Source organism: Equus przewalskii, chromosome 5 (assembly GCF_037783145.1).
Source record: "Equus przewalskii isolate Varuska chromosome 5, EquPr2, whole genome shotgun sequence".
NCBI lineage: Eukaryota > Metazoa > Chordata > Mammalia > Perissodactyla > Equidae > Equus > Equus przewalskii.
The window spans coordinates 85,586,397-85,597,993 of NC_091835.1; the positions used below are offsets into that span (position 1 = coordinate 85,586,397).

Consider the following 11,597-nt stretch of genomic DNA (forward strand, 5'->3'; position numbering starts at 1 on the left):
TCCCTGGGAGAGCTTGGCAGAACTGCACTGGGCGTCCGGCCCTGGTAGAAACTGGAACTCTCAGGGCCTGCTTTCCTTTTGCATGGACCCCCGTGGCCAGCAGTTGCTTGATTTATCTTATTCAACCCTAGAAACACAAAATGCTAATTGAAGCCCCTTTCCAGATGACATCGAGCTCTCCATCCACCTTCCTTGCGAGGTTATTCCAATGTCTTCAGGGATCCTTGCACCCAGCCTGCAGCTTCTTTACGATTCTCAGACACAAAAGGCTGAGTAGACTCCCAGCCAGAGGAGGGAGCTGCCTGGCCACTCTCGCACGGATGCGCCGGCACGCCAAGCGTCCCGGGCAGGCCGCCCAGAGCTCCCAGGTGTTCCTCATCAGACTCTCGGGCTGCTCCAGAGTTCAGCTCCTCTGGGGTGGTTCTGCCCTGTCGCTGGAGGGGGCACTGGTTCCCCCACGTCCAGAGAACAGCCAGGGAGGAGTGGCAAGGTGTCCCAACTGACAGGAAACCTAGAATCCCTCTTAAATCCCATTCCGAGGGCGCCGAGAGCTGACCGACGGATGGTAACTGGCTCCAGACAACTGTTCCAGAGTGAAAACAAGCAGGTTCCCAGGGCAAAAAAGGGCAAAAACTTAGTTAATCCAAATGCCGTGTTTTCCTTAGAGTTCATATTCTCAGCGGAAGTTTTCTAGCGGAGATTCATACGTGATGTTACAGCGGCCACAGGGTTTTACAAAGGTCGGGGAATGACATGCCCAGAGGAAGGAGGAGCTTGTGCAGGATCCCTGGTGGGAGAAGATGCTCTAAATCCATCAGGAAGGCCTTTCTGGTGACCTGTCCCAAGCGGTCCACTCTGGCCAAGCGTTCCAAGACCCCCACTCGTGGGCTCACAGTGTGGACTTGCTGGGTTGCTGTGGGCAGCTGTAAAATCTTACTTAGAGAGAAAGCAGCTGATGGACGCCTCCTGCTCGCTGGTTCTGGACCCACATGGTCAGACTCCAAATACGAGAGGGTTCTTGGCCTTGTGGTTTGAACCTCAAACACCAGAGTTTTTCAGCCCCAGAGTTGTGACCTTTGGCCGCCAGGGGGAGGCACAGGGGCTGAAGTCACGCTGTACAGTCAGAAACAGTATCTTCTCATCTCACCAGCAGTTGGGGACTTTTCGAGCCTGACTTTTCTTGATTATCAAATGAGAATCCTAATTTCTACTTTACCCATTTCCAAGATTTTTTAACGGTAATGTGTAAGAAAATATTGAAAAAGAGTCTATGATTTTCTCCAAAAGATTGGGACCGGGTGATCTGCTGCCTTGACACGTCTGCTTCTCTCTCCTGTTACCTTTTCTGGAGAAACCCTCAGTGTAGCGTGAAAGGAAGAGGAAGGTTTGAGTTCTGTCTCTCACTTGGCGGCTGCGACGCTGGGCAGGCCATTTCCAGTCTTGGAATGCCAGTTTCCGCATTTGTTGAATGAGATTAAGAATCCTTACCTCATAGGCAATTTATATAAATCTGTTTGGCTGCATCTACTAAAACACCTCCTATGACCCAGTGATTCCCCTCCTAGGAATATAGCTAACAGAAACGTGTGCACAGGCCCACTGAGACACGCACAGAGTTGTCTGTAGTAGCATTACTTACAATGACCACCAACTGAAAGTAACCCAAGTGGCCGTCGAGGGCAGGATCAACTGTGGCGTATTCATGCAATGGAGACTGTGCAGCAGTGAAAGTGGACAAATGGCGCCACGTGCAACAATAATGAGCGAACCTCATAAACATACTATTGGGCAAAAGAAGCCAACACACAGAGTACATATTGTATTGCTCCATTTCTCCAGACTCCTGTGTGGTGTTAGAGTTCAGAGCAGGGATTCTTCCTGGGCAGGAGCTGTCCACTGGAGTGCTGGCAGTGTCCTGTTCTTTGAGCTGGTGATAGTTGCCCAGGATAATTCATCTTATAAGAAAGCATCAGACTGTGTGCTAATGATCTATATACTACTCTTCATGTGCATTACACTGCAGTAAAGAAAGTTCATTGAAAAACAGGATCCTTACCTTGACGATGAGTTAATGAGTTGATGAGAAACCACATCAAGTGTCTGAGATAGTGCTTGGTGCAGAGAGCACACAGGAGAACTAGACAGCAGTGGTAGTATTAATGATGACATGTCCTCCTACAGGCTTGTGCCTGGGATCTCAGTGTGGGCTTGTCATCCCAGATTCCCATCCCTGGTCCACCAGCTCATGGCCAGCTCCCAGGGAAGCCACGACTATGTCAGTGCTGTTGGAGTGGCTGCCTGACACCCTTGCTGCTGTGATGGAAAGGGCAGAAAAAGCCTTATCCTTGAGGACAATGCCCCCTGCCCACCCTCCCTACCAGCACCTAGAGGAGTGGAGCTGGCCTTTGACTGGCTCTCCTGGCACCTTGACCTTGCTGCCACCACGCTCAAATAGGAAAGGGCCCGGGTGAGCTGGTGGCCGTGCATTAGTTATTTTACATCAGATACAGTTACCATGGAAGCCAAGAACACAAGTGTTTGCCAGACTTCTTAGGAATAACTGAGTCACCTGAGCTGAAACAAACACATGTGATAATGACAGTGCCACCAACACTAATAAAGACACCATTGTTTAAACTGTTCCGGGTGGCAGACCCTGTGCTAAGTACTCACAGTCCTGGGGGGCAGCATATGGTTACTCCCATTCTGCAGATGGAGAAACTGAAGCCCAGAGACCTTCAACCCTTTTCCTAAGATTGTGTCGCCATTAAGGATAAGGCTGTGATGCAAACCCAAGTCCATCTGGTTCCACACTCCAAGCTCTTGCACTTCCTTCCCCTCCCCATTGTGGAGAGAGGCAGCGAAGGCTGAAGGGGCGTCTTCCGTTCTCTGAATTTGGTGTAAGCAGGAGAACCATGGAAGGGTTTTTGTCTTCTTGAAAAGTTTTTAGGCCGGGTAACTTTTGGAGCAGTGAGGGTGTGAAGTGCTCCTTGCATTGCTGACCTCCTGTATTCTTAACTGGGAAAAGTTTTTCAGGATTTTGAGAAATCTTTCCAAAATGGTTGTTGACAAAAACTGAAAAATAGATCTTTTGCATAGGGGCCATGTAATAGTGACAGCCCAAGAAAAACATTTTCTGTGACATTTGACATCACAAGCGACCTGCAGGAGCTCTGTTATTTATTTGTTTTAGGAAGTCCTCAGTAAACGTGTGAAGGGAGGAAGTGAGATGAGGGAAAGAAAACCCAGTGGCCCCTGTGTTCCCGTGAGGGCTGAGTGCACGTGCAGGAGTGAGGGTGGGTGTTTTGTATATTCTGTCACATTGCTGCCCACGGCCTTCGGGTCTCATGCACGCCGCTACTCCCCTGCCCTCCTGGTGGCAGGCGTGAGTGAGGGGGTGCAGAGCTAAAAGAAAAGGAGACAGCAGACGGACCGGAATTTACATAAAAATCGCCTGCGGTTGATGGTACAGTTTGTCTCAAATTAAGACAAACAACTTGCAAGGATTATGCAAAAATAGTAGTTTGCACATGTGAAACTGCTGTTATTTGGCCATTTTTGACATACGAAAGTAGCAATTTCTTGTAGTCAATACTACATTCGGAGAAGATGCTTTCTGCTGCTTTCTCTTGGCGTGAGCTTCTGACAGTGCCCCGACTCGCGTTGCGGTATTCTCTCTGCTGGTTAATGTTGCAAGATGGCCAGGACCCCTGTTCTCATTTCTGTTCTGCAAATGAGGGAAGTAAGACGCTAAGCGAGTGAGTAACTCATCTAAGTTCAGAAAGTTGGACCTCAGAATCCTGGTGCCACAGAGACCTGTGACAAACTAGACTGGATTGGTTGCAATTAACAAAAACAAAGAAACAAAGGACAAACCCCAAAACCTCAAACTGCCATAAGCCAAAAACAAACAAAATGAAAAAACAAACCAGGGGGTTTGTTGGCTTCTGTAACCCAAGGGTTTAGGATTGGATCCCAGAACTCAAAGCACGCCACCAGCACTGGGCGCCCTCCTTTCTCAACTCTGCCTTCTGCCGTGCTGGCTTCCTTTCCAGACCGCTTTTCCCGCATGACCCTAAATGGTGCCAGCAGCTCTAGGGCATGGATCTCGCAGGTTCAGCCCTCGTGGAGGAGAGTCAGCGTCTTTGAACCCGCGTTCCCTGAAGCGCTGGGGTCTGCTCTGCTTGGACTGGATTAGGCCATGTGTCCACCTGGTGTGATTATTGATGCGAGTAGTGAATGCCGTACTTTGATGGGTCAAGCCCGGGCTCCTGCCCTCCTCCAGATGGGAGTGGACATCGCTGGAACCACCCAGCCTGGAAGTGAGGAAGCAGGGTGGATAGATGCTGAGGCAGAGTGTCCAACAAGGGCCCACACTGCCCTAAACTGCCCTTGCTACAGATGAGGAAACAGGGCCAGCCACATACCTCCCGCCTCCCAACACCTGTCACCTTCCCCACGGTCACTCTGCCTCTGACAAGGCCTGTTCTTTGCTCCCTGCAGCTGTCTGTGAGTCTAGGAGAAACAACTTTGGAGGAAGGATCTAATACACTTATTCTTTGCAGTGACAAGTAGGAGTTACAGCAGCAAAGCTCAAGACGGTGACAATGAGGGGCAGAAGGTGTGCCCGAGGACCAGTGCGCTCCTGCTCTGAAGTGGCAGCCGTACCGAAGTGTTCCTTGGCATAGTTTATTAAACAGTCGTTACGAGAAACTGTGAGTGGCCTTAGGAACCTTGTGGTGGGCGGGGGCGAGAGGAGGAAGGCTTCGCTAACTCTCAAGACTAAATCCAGGTATTGGGGCTTTGACGCCACCCTGACCAAGTGGGGTGGGTCAGCGAGGAGTATGTCTTACTCCTTATGTTTTGCATTCTAACTAATGAAGGGTTTCAGGAATCAGATCTGTAATTCTAACTTACAATCTGCCCACTAAATGGTGGAGGGAGAGGGCATCTTTCTGAGATCACATGCCCAGTTTAAACCAAAAGCCGGAATTTGGAGATTTCCCAAATCGCTGACATTTAATCCTGCAGTTAATTTTAAATCCTATAGATTTATTTTTTTTAGGCCACACTGAATTGTTAGCTAGTGACGCCCCCTCCCCCACCATCCGTGCTGCACCGAGTGTTGTTGGGTCCGTTGTCAACATACCCGTAGCAGCCGTGGTCGATGGTGGCTTTGCATTGGCAGACTGAAATCAGGCCGTGCAAAATACCCTTAAACGGGAAAAGTTCCATCCCGTTCTTAGCACGTTGTAGTTGCAGGAGCTGGAGCTGGATTTGTGCATTACTGCTCTTGAACATCCTCTGAACTTTCTCTTTCTTCATTAGGATGTAATTTATCTCCTTAAGTGTTCTAGAATTTTCATTGATTATAGATGCCTTCTTGAAATACTAAAAAAATGCTAATGTTTAAAGAATAGGATTTTCAAGTAATAAATATAATATTAAATGAGAAATGTTGGGCTACAAACTTGAGGGCCTTTCTGGTACTTTCCCAATTCAAATATAGCTTCTTTTAGAGCAAAACTTATCACTAGGACTTTTATGTTGGATGAACTAGAAGGAAGACATCTTTTCCTTAAAACAAAATCCAAGGAGTTAAACAGACTTTGGGAGTTGGTGCGTTTAACAGGAAGCAGAAGGAAGCAAACTGCTCATTGTATCCTTGAAATGTCACAACTTTGTGTCTTTGCCACTGTGTGCAATCAGAAAAAGAAAGGATGGGTCCACATGTCACGGTTTTCACTCTGAGACCTCATTTGATTATCTTTGGGGAGTGTTCCGTGTTCCATCTTAACATAGGTACCAAGGGTTCAACACGTCACACACGCACAATATTTTAACTGAAGCCTTTAATGCTTCGCAGCCTCTGCGTCTGAGTCGACCGAGTTCCCAAAGTAACTGTTCTCTTCCTACTTGAGTAGGTTATTTTTTTTAAAGTTTATTTGAACAGCCAATCTCTGCTCCACTGATCTGGAAGAAAAAGAGAACAGGATGGTGTCAACTTAAAGGTGTAGAGGCAGATTTATTTTTGAATGCTTAGCAATCATTCACTTTTCTTAAGCAAAGTAGGCGGCAGTATTCACCTGGATTAGAATTCAAGCTGCCTTGATTTCACTATTCATATTGAGATAGAAAATCACTTGTCTCTTCTTAGATTATTATGTCTAATTTGTTACAAAAATAGTTTCCCTACGTTACCTAAAAGCAGTAAAGTTATGGGATTGAAAATTTATCAAATCTTTTTTTTCTGAATGATATTTAAAACTGTGTTAACAAGAGCTTTAAAAAAAACAGTTTAGTTGACTTCATAATTAACTTTTGATGTTAAACAGAATTGCTTTTCGTAGGTAAACAAATTTCCATAACCAGAGATTGGCATTTAAGATTCAGAACAAACTCCACCAGTGTAATTGTTGACTGATTCAGTTTCTGCTTCCAGCTGTCCTGAAATTCCAGGCTAAGCTCGTACGTGAGCCGTAAACCTTACCTTCTTCCTTCAGAGTTTTTGACAGTGAAACGTGGAAGGTTGCAAAAAGATGTTTCCTTTTTCGCAACCAAGACAGCTCTTAATAATCTCTGTAGTAAAATCTGTACTCAATTCATCTAGCCTTTAGATGAGTAACTTAGCAGATTAGTTCTAGCAACCTGAGTCAATATACATCCCAGGTGGTGTAAGACATGTGGTCCTTCTTGAATTCTTCATTTGATGGATTTTCCAGTTGCTGCTGGGGGCATTGTGGCTGCCGAGCCTTTGACCCATCAGCTACTTGAGAGTAATCAATGACCCACTACTTGATCCATTGGGAAAGTGCTTAACTTGCAAAGTCATGAACACTCTTTTCCCAAGACACCCTTTCATATTTTCTGTTTCTGGAATTAGAGAAAAATTTAGAGACTCCAAGTTGTTCATTAAGTGGCAGCTGTCCAAACTGAGAGGCCAGGAAGCAAAGATCCAGAGCAGCAGAGAGTAAGTGCTGCCCTCGTCCACGTGTGGTCCTGGGAAGGAAAACCCACATTTAAGGACTCTGAGGAATTGAAAATCATGTTCCATATCTACAATGTGTATGGGAAAAACTCACCAAAGCAGTTTTCAACTTTTGTATTCTCTTCTCTACTTGATACTGTTACGCATTTAATGTTTTATTTTTACTGACCTTTAAAAGTATTTATTAAACATGTAACACACAAAACATTGCTATTAAAATGATTTGATAATACACATAAGGCAAAAGACGGATTAGCCACCCCACCAACCTCCTGTTCCTTTGTGCAAAAGCAGCCAGCTAGGTCTCAGTGCCGTGACCAGATTGGGAGGACAACAGCGAGTGACCACACTCTCGTCCGTCACTGGGCTGTCAGTCAGTAGTATGGCTGGCTCTGGCTGATCTGGTTTAAAGCTGTTCCTGGTAATTCTGATCAGCCTGCTCTCCTCACATGACCACAATCAGCCGACTATTCATTCAAGTAACTCTTTGTGTGTTGCTGATGAAATTTCGAGACTTTTTTTAAAGGAAGAAGTAGATGAATTCTATCCCAGATATTTCACAACTGAGTAATGTGACTTCTCAACTTCTAGCTGACGTCTTTCTCTTGCACAGTGGAGTCAGATCAGAAGGCTAGAAAGCAGAGGGAGAAGGCAGGCTGAGGAGCCAAGGCTTCATTTGGCAAGAACTGTGCCTTTTCCTCGTGAGAAGATAAAAAACTGTGAGAGAGCCAGCTGTGTTTTGAAATATTTTCATTTCCCCAGTAAAAATTCATGAAGTCGTTTGATTAAATGTAGCCAAAGGAACTTTCCATAATATATTTTCTTGAAATGTTTATTTAATTAATATTGTTAATGAAAGAAAATATATAAACAGTATTTGTTAAATTGGTTTCTTGATTCCTCTTTTCACAGACCTGATATAGGCTATCAAGTTGTCACAGACAAAGGATTTAATTTCTCACCAGCAGATGAAGCTTTTGTTTGCCAAAAGAAGAACCATTTTCAGCTAACCATCCATATCCAAGTCTGGGGCAGTCCACAGTTTGTCAAAACCCAAATGGGCCTAAAGCCAATAGAAATGTTTTACTTGAAAGCTTTTGGGGTTAAGGTAAGCCTTTTATTTAGTTCAGTTTGACTAAGCCAACATTTATGAAGTGTTCCTGTTGTCTGTTGCTGCATGACAAGCGATCCCCAAACCTAGGAACTTAGAATAATAGCAGTCGTTTATTTGGGTCACACACCTGCGGCCTGGCTGTGGCTGCGACAGACCACGGGGGAGCTCCACTGGGCCTGCATCCAGTTCCGGGATAGCTCACTCGCCTGTCAAGTTTGTGCCGTGGCCGGGGGCCTGGCTCTTCTCCGTGTGGCCCCCCTGGGCGACAGCTTGTGATTCCTCATGGCATGGTGGATGAGCGCTGAGAAGAAACGTCCCAAGACAGAGGAAGTGGAAGCTGCCAATTTCTTAAGCCTGGCCTCAGAAACTGGCACAGTGTCACTTCCAACTGCAATTCTATGGTTTCCAGTGTGTTAATCTCGCACTTCTTTTACTAAATGTCGTCTTAATTATTTTATACTTTTCAGTGCTGGTGCATTTTCACATGGAGTAAGTTCGTAGTTTTCATCAAATTCTCAAAGAGCTTCCTGACTTAAAACAGCCAGGGAGCCACTAATCCAGTCAATGCCTCTCTCGTCCGGTTTAACAAGGGGGACTGAGGCCCAGCATGATGCACGGTCCATCCAGAGAGTAAATTACAGAGCTGGGCTTCACACGAGGGAAGGATGACTTCTGAGGGGTCAGCAGTTCTTGTTAAATTGTCACCTCAGCTCCAGCTCCTTGGGGAGGAACGTCTGTTATCTGCATATCTTACTCGAGATTTACTCTGGGTTTCGGCATTGAGCCTCCCAAATGGGGCCTGACCACTGAACACCGCAGACTCTTGCTCCAAACTGAGCTCTTAAACAAAAACAAAACAAAGCAAAAACAAATAAAAAAAACCAATGAACTTATTTTTCTGGTTATGGAAGTAATATGAGTCTGTTGTGAAAATTTTGGAACACAATATAAAATTAAGAAGAAGAGACAAAATTCATTCATATTTGGGACCCACCATTTAGTAACCTAATTTTTCTTTGTTTTTTTCTATTGTTAAAATTAATCTCATATTGTTAATAGTATATTGTGGAAATAACAACATACGATATTATTAAAGAAGCTATAAAATATTGTTTACGAAGATGATGTAGTTTTCCGTTGTATGGATGCAACACGTTAATTCCCGTGTTATTGTAAGTAGTTGTAAGTAAAACTCTACGTCAGCAAAACTGCAGTGCGTGTCCGTGTGTGCCCAACTTTGCGTGAAGATAAATTCCAGAAGAGGAGTTTGCACATCGGAGTTATGAACAGTATTACAGCTCTCCATGTAGGCTGTCCAGTTGCTTTCCAGAAAGATCATTACAATGTGAATAACCCACAAGCTGTCCATGACAGGGCAGGTGTCACCATGTCGTTGCCACTATTTACTAACGACAAGAAGAGTTTGTAGCAAGAAGAGTCATGCCTCACTTAACGATGGGGATGCCTCCTGAGAAGGGCATGTTCGGCAGTTTCATCGTTGTGTGAACATCGTAGAGTAGACTTCCACAAACCCAGAGGGCACAGCCTCCTACACACCCAGGCTACGTGGTGCTAATCTGCTGGGACCACTGTCATGTGTGTGGTCTGTTGTTGACCAAAACATTGTTACGTGGTATAGGACTGCACTGAATAAATATCACTTCCTATATTTTATTTATTCTTGGTGTTTGTTGTTGTTTTTTCTCATTAGAATGTAAGCTTTGCAATGGCAGGGATTTCTTAGTTTTGTCTACTTCTCATCTCTAATGCCTCGGGCAATGCCTGGTGCACGGCAGGTGCTCAACAGGTGTTTATGGAACGAGCGAACCAACGAACGAATGAATGAATGCGTGTATCGTCTGAGCTGCTTTGCTCCTGTGTTTTACCCGGTCCACTATGAGCCCACTCTGTGGTCACTGCTTTCCTGAAATACTCGGTTGTCTGGTGTTCCTGTTGCTAGTTTTACAGGAATTTGTTTCTTTTCTCACCAGTCACACGCTGCTTTAAGGTGGGGCCATTTTCTTATACATCTTTTCAGTGACTTGTCCCTCGGCCCAGTGCCTAGCATGATCCTCGGAAAACTTTCTGAGTACTTGAAGATTATTTACTACTGAACATTTTTTGTTAATAAGCTAGTTAATTTATTAAGTAGTTCATTTACTTTTTGTTGTTCCACACAGGTAGAAGCCACCAATCAAATAATCGCTATTGAACAGTCCCAAGCAGACAGAAGCAAGAAGATTTTCAATCCTGTTAAGTAAGAATTTCTGTTCTCACTTGCTTTGTGAATGTTTTGGGAAGAACATCTTTTGTCTAATTTATTTTGCTTGTTTAAAGTGAACCCCACTGTAGAAACTAAATTAGTAATAATGTGTTAATGTTATGAACAGGTACTTTTCAGCAAAAATGAAGTAGGTAAAATGCATTGAAATAATTGCAAAAAATTCCTTATTAAAAGCTCCATCTTTAAAGTCATCATTATATTATATTATAATCATTTATTACTGATAACCTTGCTAACAACTTTGGTTCTCTGAGATAGACCATAGCTAGACCTTTCTTCTAATTTTTCATTTAAATCAGCATGATGCTGATTGAATTAACGTCAAGGTTCTGGATCCATGCTGTGCTTGCAGTTCATTTTTTTCTTGTTTTTTAAAGCTCTGTTGGTAGATTGCCTAATGGGTTCCAAGATAGAAAGCCTGCAGGGCTGGGATTGTACAAAGCAATATGGCAGTCCACAGCGAGCATCCACCCTGTAGAGTGACCTGGAGTGGAGTTTGCTTTTTGACGGATTTGCCTGGGATGCAGTGAGCTGGCTCAGTGTAATGACCCTGAGTCAACCCCATTTGGGCTGGGAAGAAGATGGTCCTACAGCCTGGACAGACCAGGCAGCAGCTCAGCCTGACGCTGGAGCGGGAGCCACTGTCCAGACATGGCGCTAAGCTTGCCTGAGGTGTCTGGTCCTCCCTGTCTGGCAGCCGGGGTGTGGCCACCTCCCGCAGCTGGGCCAGAAGAAGGCGGATGCAGAAAGGGACACGAAGGAATTCACCAGGAACCTAGAGAAATGGCTGTCAGAGGCCAGCACTGTAGTCACCGCGGCAGAGGCACAAAGAACCATGTCTTTTCTCCCGTTGTGGAGATGAGAAAATCTGTTCATGGTGTGGGGAGCACACGGCCCTTACAAGTCAGAAACGCTGGGCTTGAGCTCCTGCTGGATGAGCATTTCCAGTGTCCTTCCGTGGCCTCCCCGGCAGCCGTTCCTGACCGCGCTGGGGGTATTTGTTAGAGCCCAGTGACTGGAATCAACGGTCCTTGCAGTGTGTTGAGAGCAGGGCAGGACACGTACTTGAGGGTCTAGGAACCCGTCCAATGTGATCAAAGACTTCGTTTTCCCTCAGTCTCTCAGTATTTCTGCTGTTTGTTTTAGAGTCGACCTGCTGGCTGACCAGGTCACCAAAGTAACACTGGGCCGGTTACACTTCAGCGAAACCA

General features: G+C 45.3%; 1 protein-coding gene across 1 annotated transcript in view; it reads left to right on the forward strand.

The window, feature by feature from the left end:
• MYRFL (myelin regulatory factor like) overlaps positions 1–11,597 on the forward strand; it is a 116,664-nt gene that overhangs the window by 46,574 nt on the left and 58,493 nt on the right. The window contains 5 exon segments of the mRNA XM_070622061.1: positions 4,566–4,619; positions 4,622–4,715; positions 7,901–8,096; positions 10,283–10,359; positions 11,533–11,597. The exon segment at positions 11,533–11,597 is cut by the window's right edge and continues 46 nt beyond it. Of these exon segments, the coding sequence (XP_070478162.1) occupies positions 4,566–4,619; positions 4,622–4,715; positions 7,901–8,096; positions 10,283–10,359; positions 11,533–11,597 (486 nt within the window).